The sequence below is a fragment of the Geospiza fortis genome, unplaced genomic scaffold (genome assembly GCF_000277835.1).
Source record: "Geospiza fortis unplaced genomic scaffold, GeoFor_1.0 scaffold289, whole genome shotgun sequence".
Lineage (NCBI taxonomy): Eukaryota > Metazoa > Chordata > Aves > Passeriformes > Thraupidae > Geospiza > Geospiza fortis.
In genome coordinates, this window is record NW_005054478.1 from 411,447 (window position 1) to 430,265 (window position 18,819).

The following is an 18,819-nucleotide window of genomic DNA, read 5'->3' on the forward strand; positions in this document are numbered from 1 at the left end:
CGGGCACCGCGGGCTGGGGCGGCGGAAAGTTCCCTCGAGGACCTGTTGGCTGAGCGGGCGCGTGTTTACATCCTCCTCCCCCGTGAAGTTTTCCTCCCGTGTCTGTTCCTGCTCTGCTGCGGCCGGTTGAGTGCAATTCCTCGAGGGGTAACAAGCTCTGAGTGCTTGCGGAGCGCTGCTGGATGCGGCTGTGGCAGCGTTCCCTGTGACAGCATTCCCTGTGTGACAGCATTCCCTGTGTGACAGCATTCCCTTTCACAACATTCCCTGTGTCACAGCATTCCCTGTGTCACAGCATTCCCTGTGTCACAGCATTCCCTGTGGCAGCATTCCCTGTCACAGCATTCCCTATCACAACATTCCCTGTAGTAGCACTCCCTGTCACTGCATTCCCTGTCACAGCATTCCCTTTGCATTCTCAGAACTGGCCTATTTAATGCCGTTTAGTGCCTAATGATGCTTTCATTGCTCCCTTAAAATAGATCCTATTTATTACCTGTGAAATAATTAATGGTCTCCTACCGCATCACCTAGAGATAATTTGCATTCAATTAGCATATGAGGCTGTTAAATAGCCTTTGGCATTAGAAAGGCAGAGAAGTTTGGTGATCTCTGCCCTGTGGGGCAAAACAAGAAGCAAACCAGGGTGTTAGCTGCCAGTTTCCCAGTGTTGCTGTGCTCTCATTTCCCTGTTTCTGGCTGGCACCAGCCAGCACGGACGTGCCTGTGGTGACATCTCCAGGCAGATGTGCAGGGGTTGTCCCTGCCTGTGTTATCCTCGTGCTGCTGCTGGGTGTCCAATCCTCAGGCATATATGAAATTGGAATTTCCTAAATGCCTGTTTGGAAACCAGTGGACAGCTATTGTGATATCAGGTGAAAAATGGGGTCTGGAGGAGCAAACCACAAGGGAAAGGCTCTCTGCACTCAGCACTGGGAGCTGTGCCACTACAGATTTCATTCTGGTATCAGACATTGATAGTTCCTTAGCAACAGCTGGACTAATCACAGCTGATAAGACATTCCTTTTCCTCCACAAATGCTCTGTTCACTTTGCGCTCTCGCTGGATCTGTGCAGGAACGTTTCAATTGCCACAGGATGTTTTGTGTTTCATGCCCTGCGTGTTTCTAGAACCCTGCTGCTGCCCACAAAGGCCATGGAGAAGAGGTTGGAAGCCAAGCCCAGCATCAGCACCCGGTTCCTGTCCCAATACTGCCTGGGAAAAGCTGTGAGGGAGCTGGGAATTCTGCAGCTGTTCTACCTGTGCACTTGCCTGTGTGCCTCGTGCTCCTCTGCAGGTGACTCTTCTGTTCTCTCTGGGACTCTGTAAATGGATTTTTATGGTCTTTATCCCTCTTACGTGTTTAAAATACTCTGAGAGAAAAGTGAAATGATTTACTGGTTATAGGGTTGGTTTTTTATTGGTTTCCTTTTTAATTGTTTTTTTAACTGAGAAACCAAAGCAGTTGTTGTTTTTTTCAAACCAAACAAAGCACCACCCTTAGCAGTTACTGAATGAGCTCTCAAAAGTGTAGCTTGTATCTCAGAGAGAGCTTTTTCTGACCTTAATTTTGGACAAAAGGGACAAGTGATAATCTGGAAATAATTTAATTTAAGGAGAGCAACCTGGAAAGGCAGGAACGTTTTTTAGCCCTAAGATATTTAATGCTCTTCCCAAGAGCAGTGTGTCAGAAGTCTTTATTTGCCTACAGGCAATGGTTATGTTTGTTTTTTTTATTTCCTGTTCAAACTTGAGCAACCAACCTCCTGCTCAAGTAAATAACCAAGACAGTGGCTTGGATGGAAGTTTTCCTCTAATGAATTGTGTGATATTTGGTTTGGGAAGGGGGTTGGTTTGCTTTGTTTCCCAGTTATGTGGACATGTGCAGCGTCCCTGTTGTGTTACTGGACCTTTCTGGACAGTTCCCAGTGGCAGATTTAATTAAGCTAATGAGCTGTGTGATTTTAATCAGCTAATTCAGACCCTGGAAAAACGTGTTTGTATTCCTGCTAAGGGTTGTGTGTTTGAATGATGAGTGTTTCCTTTTCAACTGAGCTTCCTGCCTGCATTTCCTGGCTTTAGTAATTTCTTGGAATTTCAGAGTTAGAGCTCCTATGAGACTCCTGGAGGGTGTTCTAGACAGTGTTGGTGTGTTTAAGGGCTGCTCTGCTTGGAAGAGTTAAAACCAGGACTCAGAATTGTTAAGGTTGGAACAGTGCAGCTCTGAGATCATCAAATCAACAGTTAAATGAGTGAAGAGTCCATTAAATTAAAGCTTTTGCGTGTGCAGAAATAAATATAATTATATGGGCATAGCTACCCTGATGTGGACATTTTTTCCATTGCAGGGTTTTTGTTATTTTGGGCTTGTTTGTGTCACTGAGGCAGCGGAGTTTGTGAAGCTGAGGAGGAGTTATGGCTGCCTAGAAATGAGCGTGGTCATGTGGAGTTACGCAAGGGGGCCTGTGTTGACATAACTGACTGACTGTGTGGCAGGTTTGAAAAGTCCACAGAGTCAAGCCTTTAATCATTAATCTGCTATCAGGCAGGATTAGCTGCCTGGGCAAGTCTGTAAACCTGAAGTTATTAATAGAAGCTGTTCCTGTGTGTTCCATTCCCCTGCTGCTCAGCAAAGCTGTGAGCTGCATCCCTGGGACAGGAACTCCTGAGTTCCTGGGAAGAGCAGTTTTCTCCACTGATGTGACAAAAACAGTATGGAAAAGTGACTAAGCACACCCACTGTGCAGGTGTCTTGTGATTTGTGTGGTGCTGAGCTTAGGAGGGAACTCATCCTCAGGAATGTTCCTGCTTTCCACAGATGAGTGCAAGTGTAGATTTTGTTTTCTCCCAGGGCATGTAGAGTTGTCTGAATGTTTGATGTCCAGCAAAGGCCATAGAATTTGAAAATGCAAAGTGAAAATCAGTATGTCTCTGTGGAAAATTCACATCTGGCGTGCTGGGAGTTGCCTGTTCACTTCTGTCATTCCTGAGAGTTATCTGAGTTTTAAGCTGTCCATGTACAGCAATTCAGAAAAACATACTGGCTAATTTCAAATAAATATGTCCCAAGTGGCCGTTAACAGAGTTCTGGAAATGAAATGTAGCCAAAATATTATTCAAATCTTGTTTTAGCAGTGTGTTAAAAGAGAAGCAGAACGTTCTCAGCATGGCAGTGTTGTGTCATCCAGGCTAAGTCATGGCTCTGACATGCTGAGATGTTTCTGGGGTCCAGGCTTTACACTTGAGATGAATAAATAAAATACCTGTGTTATGTAGTGATTTGTCACAAGGGATATCTTCCCTGGGAACATTTTTCTTTTAAATGTACCCCCTTCTGTGTGTACCCCAGTTGCAAGCCTGGTACTAGAAACTGCTGCTGAATTTCACTGCTTCCATATCAAGCCTTAATTTGAGTGGTATGTGTGAGCCAGGCTTGACACATGAGGAGAGATGGATGAGCAGTGATGGAGGAGGAGGAGGAGGAAGGATTTTAGGAATGTGGGAAGCAGCACATTTCCCTCATGCTCAGGATATATTAGCAACAGTGATTCACCTTTAACAGAAAGGGAATTTTACAGGCAAAACGTAAATCTGAGTGGATGAGATCCTGTTGAAATTCACAGGGATGGTGTAATTCTTCAATTTGTTATTGTTCCTCCAAGTCTGGGGAGAGTGTGTGTGCATACACATGGGTTTGGTGTGTACACACGTTCCATATTCTGCTCCAATTCCAGCCCCATCAGGTTGGTGCCAGGAGCTTGTCCCTGCTGTGACTGTGACAGTGCCAGGGGCTGGCAGTCCTGGCATTTCAGGTGTGATGGGGCTGGCAGTTGCCCTGGGCACACAGATTCCCTGTCTGCTCTCTCTCCAAGGAAGTGCTGTGTGTTGATGAGGTGTGACAAGGGTGCTGAGGTTTTTAAAGATCCTGGTGTCAACTTGTCTTGCTGTTGAACATTTGCAGAGTTTCTTTTACACCTTTCATTGCTCAAGTGAGGATCTTCTCTCCTTTCTGCACAGTGGTGGGTTCAGACACCCACAGGGAGCTCTGTCCCCCATGACTTGGTCACTAAACTCGAGTTCATTCTCAATCAGGATATTGTAATTTAAATTCAGACTTTATTTTAAAGGAGAAAAATGTTTCCCATTTGTGTTGTGTTCAAGAACTCCATTCTTGACAGGGAGGGAGTCAGATCTGGAGCATATTCTCCAGCTGCACAGCTCCCAGTCCAGCAACACTGTTTGTAAAGTAATCTTCCAATGACCTATTATTGCTTGGATGCTGAACACAGCACAGTGTAACAGTCCCATAGGTCATTAGGCTATTTTTAGGGAGTCCTTAATCTGCAGAGCTCTGAATTTTGGAAGCCTTTAATCCATTGATCCCTGCAAGCACTCAAAATTTTCATGCTAAGAAAAAAAGAATCCATATGCAAAGCAGTTGCTGCTTTACTGCAGAGCTGAGACCTGAAGTGACTTGACTCTTAACTGAAATTATGTCAAATGTTTGAGGGTTTTTAATCAAAAACACTATGGCAGGTGGGTGACAAGGCTTTGCCTTGCAGAGCTCTTTTCTAGAGACTGTTAACAACTTCCCAAGTGGAGCAAATTCAGTCAGAATAAGCAACTGATGTCAAATATCAGCATGGAAGAGTTAAAAATGCCTCTGTACTGTGCACCAAGCCAGTGTCACTGTGTGCAGTGTTTTCTTTCTAGGCAGACTATGGGCAGAGAGGCAAGGCCATAACTGATTAAAGAGCTGTGCTTGGGATTTTGGGGTTTAATTTCTGGCTCTGAACTTGCTGTGTGACCTTGGTCCAGCTGCTCAGTGTGGGCATTATGGGCTCCTCTGAAACAGGAACATTTCTGTCTTCACTTCTGCTTCTCCATCCCTGTTGGAAAGGGTGATGGTGGCTTAGGTAGGAGGAGCAGATTGTTCCTTAAAATCCTGTGTAAGTACTGGATAGTGAGGCCAGGTAGAGATTCTGAGAAATCAGATTTACTTTCCTGTGTCCCTCTCCTGCATTATTCCTGTGTCCCAAATAGTGATGAGATGTATTATCCACTGCTTTAAAGGACTGAGAATTGTCTGTTTTTCTTCCCTCCTCTTTCCCAGATGCAAACTGGAACGGATCTAAATGTGAGCTGGGGAAGATCCTGCTTGGTGGCCGTTTGAGATCGTGGGCAGGTCACCATTTGCAGCTTCTGGAAGGGTTCCACACTCTGAGCTCCTGTCAGACCACTTGCTGCCAGCACCCCACCTGTGATGCCTTTTGGTTCTTGGAAAATATGTGCATCCAGGTGAACTGCACCATGCCTGGCACGTGTCAGCCCAACAAGACTGACTTTTCAGATTCTGTTTTGGTGTTTTTAAAGAAATCAAAAAGCACAGAGCACTTGTTAAACTTCCATATGGAAGGTAATGGGAAGACTTGGAGTCACAAGTGGTTGGACTGGGACATCCCTGTCCAGAGGAAGAAAAGACTGAGGAGATCATTGCAGAAGTGGAGGTTGGCAGGTAACAAGGTGCAGCTCCTGAGAAGGGATCTGGCAGAAAACTCCAGAAGCAGCCAAAGTGAAACAGAACGCTTGAAGGATCAGGTCCTGAGGCACTTAGTGGCAGACAGAGCTGCTCCTGAGAAAGAAAAACAAAAGCAAGACGTGCTGAAAAATGGACAGAATCCAAGAGAACTGAACCTCAGAAGCCCAGTCCCTCCTAAGAGCAATAATGTGAACAGGTCACAGGATGCTGATGGTGACTTGCCCCAGGTAAGTGATGGGTGGGGCTGTCTGGGACAGCTGTTCCCCTCCTCAGTCTGGCTTTAGGTTGATTTTTGACTTGGAACTGATGGAATACCTTTTCAGGTTACCAGTTTTCAGCCTCCTATCAACAAGGCACAACCAGTGGTTTGAGATTTTGTTTGGGTTTTGGGGTAGGTTTTTTTGCTCCCCTTTTCTTAGCTGGGATAAACTGTGTTGAAATGGGAAGGTGAGGCAGGATGGAGTCTGTGATAGTGCTTGTCCTCTGTATAATCACACAGTGTGCTTGCCAGATGAGAAGGAAAGGTGACCTGTCAGTGGGAATTGTCTGGGAGCTGAAAACTGTTCCCTGTAAAAGTACCTGTTCAAATGCACACAATTAAAAAATCTGTTTTCATTTAAATACTGAATCAAGGCAGTTAAATTCATTATTTTATAGAGTCATGCATAGAGCTCACAGTGTACTGCGATGTCAATCTGCTTGATTTGGCATCTAAATTCCAAATGTTCTCTTTTTTGAAGAGTGCTCCAGTTTCTCAAATCCTCCAAAGCTTACCTTGGCACTGGGTGAATGAAATCAGTTTAGTCTCTACTCCAAATACATACAGTGTTAAGCCAGTACATCATGATGTTACAGAGAATTTGGCACATTTGAATTGTTAAGTGATGTTTGTATTTTTACATCTGCAAATGATTTTTTTGAGCCTTATCTCAAAAATTCTTGTGCACTCCTGATGGCGAAATATAATTCTACTTTGTTAAACTGCTCCTGAAATAGCTTTTGCCACGTTTCAGGGATTTGGCTTTGTACAAACTGGTGCCTCTGGTTCTGGAAATGACTGACTTTTTCAAATCCTGGTTGCAGGTAGGGCTGTGACTGCCTGAGCCACCACCCTGGAGCAGGATGTGGCGAGCAGCCAAGGGGCACTGCTGGGAGCTCCTGGGCAGCCAGGGTGACACGTGAAACCAGGCGCTAAAACCTGACAAATGGTTGATTTTCCAGAACCCCCCCAGCATCTGAGGCTGACTTGAGCTCAGATTTCTCTCTCCCCTGCAATGCTGCAGCATTTCCACCCTCCCTGTTCTTTCCTCCTCCTAGGAGCTGAGCTGAGCATGGTGACCCCATTCTCTCAGCTGTCATACATGTGAGGAGATGTCTTTGCAGCCACTCTTTAAATGTTTTCTCTTGCTCTTGGGGAACAGCTTTTACATCTCCCTGCTTGTTCTTTTTGCAGTTTTGCTTTCCAGGTTATCCTTCTATTACTGTCCAACGTGTGTCTAGTAAACTGGTTGCAAATATTAAATTACACTGATTAATCAGCTTCTGAATGTTGCTGAACAAGCAGGATTTCCCATCTTTAGGAATTGCTCCCATTGTCATTAATGTGCACTGTTGGATGTGTGCTGAGGAAAGGTTTTTATTCTCCTTGATGATTTTTGCTAATAGGAAAGTCCATGGCTCTTAACCAAATGCAAATTCTTAAAAATAAAAATTAAAAACATTCTACAAAAATAGAGTGATGTGATGGAATTCCTGGCATTTGCATTTTTGAGGTTTAGGATGGAGTTTTTGAGGAGAAGGAAGAATTAAAATATCCACCTGGGCTAATTCTAGGATTATTGAACCATCCAACTTCACCTGCAAAATGCAAAGCCAGCTCTGCAGCTGTCCTTGCACTTCAAATCCAAGAGCAGTTTAATGTGAGCCAAGGATAAAACACTGGGGGCTGTGTTCCTGGGACGTGGCCAGACCTTCCAGGAGGGAGGTATTCCAAGCTGGGACCAAAGTAAAGTTACACCCATGCTGAAATCAATAGAATTTCTGGGCTACATTTGGCCCAATCCATGGAGCACATGGTTGGGTGTTTCATGCTGTTGTTTAGGAAGGGATGGAAGATGGGGGCAGTACTGGCTGTTCACACCTGAGAGCATCAAACACCTGAAGTAGGAAAGGATATTTGAAATCAAAGTGCTTTTTCTCCTCTGCTGCTGCTGAGCATTCAATGTATGGAAGGTAAATCTTCTCCTTTGCTTTTGCAGGCTCAGAGAGAAGGAAAATGATAGTTTTGGGAAAACATTGCCTCTGTGGGTTTTAATTTTCCTCTTGCAGTTCTGATGGCTCCACAGCCATCTGCAATGGCATTTGCTAATGTGCACTGAGCATTAATTTCTGGTTTTACTGTATCCATGCTGTGGAACCAGGATAAACCACAGTGCATCCTGCTCATCAGCCCTTAACTAAGGGAGATTGGTACTTTTTCATTAAAGTGAGTGACATTTTCCAGGCACCATTTTTTTTCTGTCTTGTTGTAAAATTCCTTGTCAATTTTAAAATATAGCCACACGTTTAATAGCCAGTCAGGAGAAGTATTTAACTGTAGCACTGCTGATGAGCAGGGATGCTGCAGCACTGCAGCAGCTCTGCAGACAGACTGGGAAAGGCTGGAGCAGGAGTGTTGCAACAGAGCCAGAGAACTCATTCCTGCCCTCATATCAAGCCCACTGTTTGGCTCTTGCTGTCACACTTCCTGCAAGTGCTGGGTGCTTTCCATCCACAAGGAACAAGGAAATGTCTCTCTTTACCACCAGCACTAACTCTGTAATGGTTTCTGACATTATCTACATTTTAGTGTCTTAAGAGTCTTCACAGATGTGGCACTTACTGCAGACAGCAAGGAAACCATCTAAGCTGAAAAGAGCCCATTTTGTAAATTCAGACCAGGCCTATTTAAATTAAAAAATAGAATTTCCAGGACAGAGGTGTTTTTCTCTCAAGTAACTTGGGCTCAGTGTGAATTCTGATTCACAGGGCTGCTCTAGTCCCTCTACCACATGGGACTCTCAGACAAGGACACTGGGTATTTGTCTCAGGCCAAAGGCATTTAGGGGTGGAATCAAAATTGTCTGAGGCTCCTGTGTTGACTCAGGCCAATGTGTCACTCCTCTCTATTTTCTAAGCTAATAAGATAGGACAGCTGGCAAACTTCTAGTCTCCTTGTCATTTATCCCCAAGAATGAAATAATCTGTTCTTTGCTTTAAAGAATTCAGAGTTATGGAGCAAAGATAAGAAATGTCTCAGCTTGCAAGCATTAGAAGCATTTTTGACTGTTGTGTTGCCCCAGGCAAAGCTTATCTAATTCCAGCTCTCCACAGACATTTGGCTGTCAATTCATCCTGAAGATTTTTGGAAGGAAGAGGATCTCTCTTAACTGTAAAGTGGGGTTTTTTTGGGAATTAAAAGTGAGTCAAGAAAGCATTCAGCTCACTGGAAATATTACCAGGCAAAGTGGGGACTCTGCTGTGGCCTGCAGGTGAATGTGGATCTCCTGTTTGTTTTTTGTGGCTCTTGTTCTTGTGACCCTTCTGGGTTGATTCTTGAGAAGCAAAAAGTTGTTTCCCATAGTGGTAGGAAGTCATGGGAACATTCTGCTCCTGTGCCTTTCCTAAAGAGTCTGTCTCACTTGGGTTCCTGCCTGGCTGTTCCCTCTTTCTTCTGCCAGCATTTCAAACTTTATCTTGAGGAAAGGGAGTCAGTACCCTTTGCAGTTATCAGTGGGTGGCAGATGATACAGCTTGGGACATCCAGCTGTCCTGGGGCCACTGAGGAAGAGCAGCATGCCAGATTTTTCCTGCATGGATTCCAAAGAATCCATACTTCTGTTTAAGTAAGCCCATAAGTAACCAAATAAAGGAAGACAGCTTATGTCTGTAACACCAACAAATAGTGTTTGATTTCTTGGTGCATAAAGCTCAGATGTTAATCAAACAATTGTTTTACATTCTGTGAGCAAAGGGAGCTGAGATATGGTGACAGGAAATTATTTGCCCAAGGCTGAAACAAAAACCTTGCAGAGAAGCCCTCAGTGCCTTCACTGCTGCTCCTGGCTTGGCTGGTTGTTCAGTGTGGGCTGCACAGCTTTATTTTTACAACCAACATTTAGGGTTTTCTAAAGCCCAGCCCATTTACTGACAAGGATGTTGCCCACCATGGTCTGGAGTGTTTTCCCAGCTCCTGTTTCCTGGACTGAATGCCAACAGCATGGTCTAAAAGTATATTGAGTATATTTCCTCCAATATGAGCTTTTAATCACTCCTCTAATGGGCAGTAGTGGTGGGAAATCTAGCACTTTCTGAGTCAAAGATGGTAAATTGCTCCTTTTAAAATATTTAGCAGATATTCTCAAAATAGAGTTAGCTAAAAAAAAGAATGTGCGACACACATGGACTTCACATGGTGGAGGGAAAATTGTCAGGGGTATGGCCTGGCTGGCTGGGAACTGGAATGGGGCTAGGTAAAAGGAATTTTCTGATGAAAGAAAGGAAATTGTTCCTGCCATTCTGATTATTTTCAATCAAGTGGCTCATCCTGTGTGGATGTGAGCAGACTTTGTGCCCTCCAGCTCCTTTCCCTGCCCAGCAGCATCTCCTGGGGCAGGCACGCAGGGAGCTGTGTGTGTCAGCTCACCTTGCTTTGAGGAGTGATTCCAAAATAAATTTCCTCTTGCTGTAACAATTCAGTTATTACATAAAAATGCCACTGCAATCCTCCTGCTTCATGCTGGCCAACTGCATGGCTTCAGGAAAAGGAAATCACAGCCAGAGTAAATGAACCCCAATTTGTGCCCCTGTCTTCAGGGTCTGTCTTATCCCACCTTTCTGTTCTTTTAGCTTCACTCACTGCAGTTTTGAACCTGGATCTTCTCTTATATTTGCCATATCAACAGCCTTGGTAAATGCTGTAGCTAAATCTGGTGTTAACTGGTGTTCAGCTGGGGTAGAAATTACTGCTCTGGAGGAAGAACATGGAAAAACTTCAGAAGAGAGAAGGGGAAAATTTCTGTAAAAACAAACCAGGGATTTTTCAGCCTCCCTAACTGTGGAGGAGGAGAAAGGCAACTTAAAACTGCCATTCAGTGTTCAGATCAAACTCAGACAATTTCTTCCTTTCCAGATCCACACGGGAACATCTGCACCAGAATCATCAGTGCTGGCTACGTTCTCCAGCCCTGTGGCACTGGACTTGACAGCTCCAGGGAAGACTGAGCAGCCTGGGCAGCCTGATGATGCCCACCCTCAGCTTCCCACAGCCAGCCCTGTGCCAGTGAAAAGCACAGCAAAGGCACAAGCAGAGACTTCTGTGCCCAGTGGAGTGCCCACAAATGGCAGTGTCACTACAGCCCAGAGCAGCACTGCTGCAGCCCCAAGCACTGCTGCCACCACTCCAGGTGAGGATATGCAGGGCTCCAGCAAATATCACCTGCTCAGGCTTTTTCAAGCCACAGCAGTCTGGAAAAATATATATAGATATATTATAAATATATCTATAAATATATGGTATCAAGGTACCATAATTATCTATATCTATCTATCTATCTATCTATCATCTATCTATCTATCTATCTATCTATCTATCTACGCAGTGACACTTCAGGGACACAAAAGAATCAGTTACACCCTTTTTTGAGCACACATTAAGATTTCTGCTCGATTTGATGGATAGCACTGTGCCAAGGCTACTGGAAAAACACTTCCCAGGACTCTGCCCTGCATCACATCTCAGCCTTCACTTGGGGAACTAAGATACCCTCATTAATTCCCAGCTGTCCTCACATGCAATGGGCACATGCAGATTTCTGCTGCTCATATCCCATTCCAGAGCTCAGGAATTACTGGGATCCAACAGCACATGTGCTGACACAGATGCCTCAGTATTTTGGCCAAGGTACCATAATTATCTATATATTTTAGTATATATTTTATACATGCTTTATATATATTATATATATGTAATATAATCTATGTCTAAAATATATATTAAAATGTATAGATAATTATGGTAACTTGGACAAAATACTGAGGCATCTGTGTCAGCACATGTGCTGTTGGATCCCAGTAATTCCTGAGCTCTGGAATGGGATATGAGCAGCAGAAATCTGCATGTGCCCATTGCATGTGAGGACAGCTGGGAATTAATGAGGGTATCTTAGTTCCCCAAGTGAAGGCTGAGATGTGATGCAGGGCAGAGTCCTGGGAAGTGTTTTTCCAGTAGCCTTGGCACAGTGCTATCCATCAAATCGAGCAGAAATCTTAATGTGTGCTCAAAAAAGGGTGTAACTGATTCTTTTGTGTCCCTGAAGTGTCACTGCGCAGTTCAGCCGTGGAGAACAGTGTACTTGGCTGGTAGCCCATGCTTTGCTCTGCAGCATGCTGATGTTTCTGTTCACACTGGTATTTCCTAAAACAGACTGTTGGAAGTGCACAAAGGCCAAAATGCCCTTTGGCAGCTCTGTTCCCTGAGCCAGGCTGGCAGCTCTCCCTGGAGGGGTGGCTGCACACAGGGAATGGCGTGTACTGCTCGTGTGCTGTCTCAGAATTCACTTCAGCCACTGTGCTGAAACATTCACTGCTGAAATTCTTTTGAATTTAGGGTGCCTTTCCCTTACAAGGGAACAAATGGAAAGTGTAAGGGAAGCACTGCATCCAAAGATGGTTTTGGCAGGAAGCTCATTGGCTGCTTGTGCTGACAAGTTAATTTTTTTTTAATATTTTTTTAAGGGCTTACCCCACCTAAAACTGGAAAATATGCTTTAGACATCTTCATTGGTTTGTCTGGGAAGACTAACATAGCCAGGGCCTCCTGGTTCTCCTAACCAATGCAAAGATGATGTAAAGAGTAGTTTTTCCAAGGTTTTTTGTCTGTTTTTCTGGATTTTGTTTTTATTATTTCCTAATGAGGTCTTATTGCTTTTTGCCTTGGAACTCTTTGAAGGTGAAAGATTGATGGAGTATTTGAGAGAGGGAAAAAAAAAGGTGGTTGATTCCCCTAGCTATTAAAATTGGAAGATAGATAAATAATAGATAATAAAGGTGGGAAAATAGCAGAATGTCTAAGGTCCCTTTTTCCCATTTTTTTAATATGGATTTTTTGTGCATACCTCTGAAACACTGTCTTTGACAGGGTCAAACTAAAGAATGAATATTTTCTATGCATAATTCCCAGGTCCAATAATAAAAAGACAAATATAAAGCAAATGGGAAGGGAAGAGAGAGATGAGGAGGCCAAGAGGTGTTTTTAAGAAATGTGTTGAACTTTCTGGTTATCTTAATGCTAATAAAAAGCAGAAAAAAGTATGTCCCTGGCTACAGTTTTCAAGGTTATCCTGTAGTTTTTAAAAGGAACCTGTCAGTTTATTTGAAATGGAATGGCAAGAAAATTCTTGAGCGGGGGTGGAAAAGAAAATACAAATAAAAGGACCAAGTTTGTATCTTGAGCTTCCATACTCAGTGTGGCAGCTATGCAAGTTAAAAAAAATTCTCTTAGCCCTCAAGCAATTTTTCAAAAAAGAAATTCTGTGGATTCTTTATATATTTGTGAAGCTCTGGAATTGCAGTTTGGAAGTAGCAGTGTTTGTCTTGCTGTGCCATGAGCCTGCAGCTGAGTTCTGTGCCAAAAAGCTGTCATGGAAAACCCTTCCCATCCTGCTGGACCTGGGTGAGGAGACTCCTTGTGCAGGGCCCAAGTGTTTCAGCACAGTATCTGCAAGAAGAGAGGTGACTGAGTAATTTTGGGCTTGTCTAAAAATTGTAAACCCCCGTTAGTGCTTTTACATTGACAAGGAGAGCAAAACTGGAAATGGGAGGGCTCTTGAGGAGCAGGATGTTTACAAAATACATCATCATTTGTAGCTGGGGTTTATTCCATGAACTGAAACCAAGGTGGGTTTTCTTTACCCCCTGTTCCTCTCCAACTCTGTGTTTGTCCCTTCCAGCTATGAAGGAGCTGGTGGTTTCTGCTGGAGACAGTGTTGAAGTGACCCTGCCAAAGAATGAAGTTCAGCTGAATGCATTTGTGCTTCCTGAACCACCACCTGGTAAAGCTTCCCTGGGAATTCTGCTAAGGGCTTGGGATGTGAAAAGGCAAACAGTCATTATGTATGGCATGTAATAAGGGCAGTCTTGAAAATGTCTTTTGTCAGAGAGCACTTTCCTGTGGGAATTTTTCATACTCGCTATTGCTTTGTGCTGCCTCTCAGAGAAAATAGTGAGGCACAAAAAATGGGAAGTGCTACAAAGCCAGTGGATTTGGGAGATTGTGGGAAGAGATGGCACATTCTCAGGGTGGTGTGTGAGGAAGAATTGGACTTTCAGCATCTGTTCTTGATATTTGCTGATAGGAACTGAGCTGTATTAACAAGTGATCAAAATCTGAATTGGGGTATTTGCCTGCTTAGAAACACATTCATTTAATCATGCAAATTGTTGGCAGGTATTTTTAAAGTTCTTATCTTAACTCTGTCCACTGTGGCAGTGGGAGTTGTAGAGGCAGGTGTGTACCATGTTGTGGGCAGCAGGGATTGATTAATTCCTGTTCAAAAATTGGTATTCCTGTGTCTTTAGGATCTGAGGATGTGATAAGGCTTTTCTCTCTTATTATCCTGGAGCTGTGATTGTTCCAAAGCTCTTTATTGCCTTGGAGGCTGAAAGATGGGTTTTGATTTCAGAGTAAATGAGTTCAGAAGCACAGATTGTCTCTTTTCCTGGGTATATTCCCAAAAAGCCACAGCCCAAGCTGTCTCATTTCTCCACAGTGCAGCAGAATGTGCCTTGTAAATGTTTAATACCTTTGCAGTTCTTTAGCATGGCAGAAAGACAGGCTTTGAAAACAAACATCTGGACCTTTTCTTTTTGTTTAAGGAACCACATATTCCTATGAGTGGGAGCTGATAACTCATCCAAAAGACTACAGTGGAGTAATGGCAGAGAAGCACTCCCAGACCCTGAAGTTGTCTAAGGTAAAGCTTTGGCTACTTCCTATCCTGTTGTGTTAAATGCCAAGTGGAGAAGATTGGGACCCCAGCAGCCAGGAGAGACTTGTGTGGGATTTCAGGATGAACAGGAAATTGCATGATGGGCAGGCAGCCAACATTGGACTGCAAGTCCTCTTCTGAGGCTCTTAGAAAAAGGAGATTGATCTGGCACGAGGGAAGGAAGAAATTGATTTCAGGAGGTACAAGCTGCCTACAAGCAGTGTGACAAGGCACACAAATGGCACAATTTAACAGTAACAAGGGGTGGGAATATTCCTGGAGGAGTGTGGTAGTCTGAGCCTTGTACTGCCCACTAAAAGAGGGTCTTGCTGCTTCCATTAACAAGAGCCCTGCAATATCTCATGGCATGTCCCTGACTGCTGCTCTTAGACAAGCTCTAACAGGGAAAGGGTTCCCAGGTCCTGCACATGGGGATTCTTAACAAGGAAATGACTCTAAGTACTGTGAATATACAGTTCTGTACTTGAGACATTCCTATGAGCAGCCTGGATTCTACTGCACTCAGAAAAAAATCTACAGGCTTTTTAGTAAGGATATCATGCAGAGCCAAACCTTTGGAAAGGAGTGTGCAGGTCTCTGTCAGGGTTTCAGCCTTTTGGGTGTCAAGATTGTTATCCAGCACCTCTCTCATTTTGGCTCAATAGTGGATGGTGAAGAGGTGACTGCTTGGCTCATGTCACCTAGAAGGAAAAGAAGAAACACTTGCATTTATAAAAACACACAAGAAGAGATTTTCTTCTTACATGCAGCCTTTTTCACCTCAAATGCAATCTGCTAGCTCAGATTCCTGTGGCTGGACAACCTGAACTAATCTCTATTATCTCTCTCCTGTTTGCCTTTTGTTGCTGGAAAATAAAGCTTGACTGACAATCCTGTGGCAGAGAGAAATACGAGTCTTTGGTTTCTGCATAGCCTTTGTAAACTAAAATACCTGTAATGCCATTTTGGCCTGGAAACCCTCCTTTGCTGTGTATGCAGAGGCTGAAGCACAATTACCTGGGTGCTCCTGTGCCAAAGCACAGGAACTTGACCTTCCAATGGGTCCTGACAAGGTGCCACCAACCTGTAGGTAAATAATCCTTTGTGTTTGTTTCCAGCTTACTGTTGGCCTGTACGAGTTCAAAGTCGTTGTGGATGGGGAAAATGCTCATGGAGAGGGATATGTGAATGTAACAGTGAATCCAAGTGAGTGCTGGGGTTGGATTTTCCTTGACTTCACCCATCTCTGACAAGCCAAGGCAACTGTACCATGGGTTAGATTATTTGGTTTGGTGTGGTGATAGTCCATTGTGCTGTGAACTTGCAGCATGTGTATAACATATATTAAATAATTTCCTGAGATTGGAAGCTATTGCTAACACACAGCTATTTTTGCTGTACTGTATCAACCCAACCACTTGATAAAAGAGCTCTAACCCTGATAGGGAAGTGCTCAGCAAACATCTCACCCTGAAAGGCCACTGCATCCATAAAAACTAGCTGCAGTCTGACAAAAAGCTTACAGCAGCAGAGCAAAAACTGAAGAGAAGCCTCCTTTGGAGGTTCCTTTCTTTCCTGTCCATAAGGAATATCATTCCTAACCACAGGCAGGTTAAGCCAAATCTCATTCCCTATTGTAAGACATGGTTTGCAGATGAGCTGGTGGAGATGCAGCATCTTGTGCTGCCTCACTTTTTATGTGGCCTGTGTAAAGAGACAACCACAGGTGGCAATAAAACACCTTCATTTTGCAGTCTTCAGCAAGACTTCTTGTACAAGCTTTGTGGGCAAAGAAGGGCTCCTGCACTCCCTAAATTAGCAAGAATGTGTGGCTGGTCTTCTGGGTGCTGTGGCTGCTCATTTCCTTATAAGCAGTGACTTTGCAGCTGGCAGCATGCACCAAAATCCTTCACTTTTCAGAGCAGCAGCCACACTGTGGCAAGAAGCTGTAGGTGCTTGACCCAGTAGGGAAAAACTGATTCAGTGCAGCCTTCCCAGAGCACTGATGTGCTGGCTGTTCACCCCCACACTGTTTGGACCCCCTTTTGGTAGCACTGATTCCCCAAACTGGTGTAGAACATGCTGGAAGCACAAATCACTGTTGCTGATAGTTTTGCAGTTTTTTGGCCAGGGCTTTCTGCCTGTAGTGTGATGGTAACAGCTGAGTTGTTGTTGCAGAGCCCCGGGTGAATCAGCCTCCTGTTGCCATTGTGTCCCCACCGTTCCAGGAGATCTCCCTGCCAACCATTTCCACTCTTATCGACGGCAGCAGTGAGTACCTGCAGGTTTTAGTGCAGCATCCAGCAGGGGGCTTTGTGTTTGGTCCTGGGCTGGCCTTTTGCATAAAGTTTAAGAGAAACAGTGACACTGTCAAACACAGTTCAGTGAAAAGAATTAGCCTCTCTGGCCAGGAGAACAGAACACACACAGCAGCACCTCTCCATGTTCCTTTTGAAGGGCACTGGCCTGAGCCAGTCTCCTAAAAAAGGAAAAGATCTCAAGGTTGCTGCTCAGAATAAAAAAAATAATTACTGTCAGTCAAAATTACTGGGCTCTTGGCTAAACTTCAAATGTGTAAGTTACTGACAGGACACCTTCAGTGATCCTGGCCTGCACTAGAGCTTTTCAGGAGTTCCTTTATACAAATTCAGGTTGTCTTAGCCCCAGCTAGCATTGATTTGTTACAGTTTGGGTGCCTGAGCATAACAGAGACTCTGGGCTTCAACTAAAAATACCTTTGCCTACTAAGCCCAGGGCAGAAGTAGGGATTGACCACTGGAATCTGTGAAGCAGCATTTTCCAACTCTTTGTGTGTGTGTGTTTTCCTCCATTACTGAAACAGAAAGCACTGATGATGATAAAATTATCAGCTACCACTGGGAAGAGCTGAAGGGTCCCCTGAGGGAGGAGAAGGTTTCCAGTGACACTCCCATACTGAGACTGACCAACCTGGTACCTGGGAATTACACTTTCAGGTAGGTCACACCTTGCAGAGTCCATCAGTTCTCATCCCTTAAGAGTGAAATATATGAGATTCCTGAAGTGTTTATCTGGTTTAAAAAAACCCAACACAAAGCATGGAGAGAACTCCATTTTGTGATGTTCCCTTTCTCCACTCCTACACTTTCAAGTAGTTTTGTAGCTTTGCACTTCAGGAGAGATAAGCTGTCCAGCTACTTCTTATTCTTGACTTGTAGCCCTGGTTAAGATGATGGCTGGTCTGTCAGTGCTACAAAATGTCTCTTGAAATGTCAAATCTAAACTCTTTGGGTAAAGGCTTAGGAAGAAATGCAGTCTTGAAATCCAGTTTTTAAATGCAATGTGTTTGTCTCAGATAAGTGAATGAGGTCTAATGGGTTGATACACAACCTTGGCAAAAGGTGGGAGCTGATTTTACTTTTGTATTTGTCCTGTGATTTTCCTTTGGCCTGTATTTTGGTGTGATGTCCATCACTGCATCAGCAAATCTATTTAAAGTGAAATAACCTAGAGTACCTCTTAATGAGCACTGCTTTCTTGTTAAGCAGTTGGCATAAACTAATCAGATCCATGTTCAGGTCTAGATTTAGAAGAAAGCAGTTGTGTTTTGTGGTACCAGCCTACCTGAGGAGATGTGCTGTGTCCAGGCCACTTGTGGGTTAGTAATGCACTTCTGTGTTTCACCTTGGAACTGGTTGTTCGATTTCAAGTGAGAGATGGATGTGACTGTTGAATTCCTTGCATCACTTTGAGGCTGATAATTGGACATTTGGAGGAAGTTTCTATTCAGGAAAGGCTGTTTTCAGCTTTGGTCATCATCACTCTTCAGTGCTTTCACTTCTTATTTCCCTCTTCAGTCTAACAGTTGTGGACTCAGATGGTGCCAGCAACTCCACCACTGCCAACCTGACTGTGAAGAAGGCAGTGGATTATCCTCCAGTGGCCAATGCTGGCCCAAACCAGGTGATCACCCTGCCCCAGAACTCCATCACTCTCTATGGCAACCAGAGCACGGACGACCACAGCATCGTCAGCTACGAGTGGCTGCTGAGCCCCAACAGCAAAGGGAAGGTGATGGAGATGCAGGTCAGTGTCTGCAGTGTTCCACCTGGATTGCTCACTAGCTGGGATTTTATCTATAATCAAACCAGTTTTAATGGACTGTTAGCAAATGTCTTTTAGAATCCTACAGAGCAAATGTGTGATATAAGTATGTGCTTAAAGTTAAATCCTTGTGAAGCTGGTGTTGGTTTAGTGGCTGAGCTGGTGCACCA

The 18,819-nt window shown here is 44.1% G+C and overlaps 1 protein-coding gene across 1 annotated transcript in view; it reads left to right on the plus strand.

Annotated features, from left to right (window-relative positions):
• The first annotated feature begins 1,109 nt into the window (after positions 1 to 1,109).
• Positions 1,110 to 18,819, plus strand: part of KIAA0319L (KIAA0319 like) — a 29,000-nt gene continuing 11,290 nt past the window's right edge. Inside the window, exons 1-9 of the mRNA XM_005428295.3 lie at positions 1,110 to 1,298; positions 5,115 to 5,767; positions 10,711 to 10,984; positions 13,529 to 13,630; positions 14,454 to 14,551; positions 15,685 to 15,772; positions 16,745 to 16,837; positions 17,409 to 17,541; positions 18,403 to 18,631. Of these exons, the coding sequence (XP_005428352.1) occupies positions 1,157 to 1,298; positions 5,115 to 5,767; positions 10,711 to 10,984; positions 13,529 to 13,630; positions 14,454 to 14,551; positions 15,685 to 15,772; positions 16,745 to 16,837; positions 17,409 to 17,541; positions 18,403 to 18,631 (1,812 nt within the window). The 5' untranslated portion in view covers positions 1,110 to 1,156. The remainder of the gene's footprint in view (positions 1,299 to 5,114; positions 5,768 to 10,710; positions 10,985 to 13,528; positions 13,631 to 14,453; positions 14,552 to 15,684; positions 15,773 to 16,744; positions 16,838 to 17,408; positions 17,542 to 18,402; positions 18,632 to 18,819) is intronic.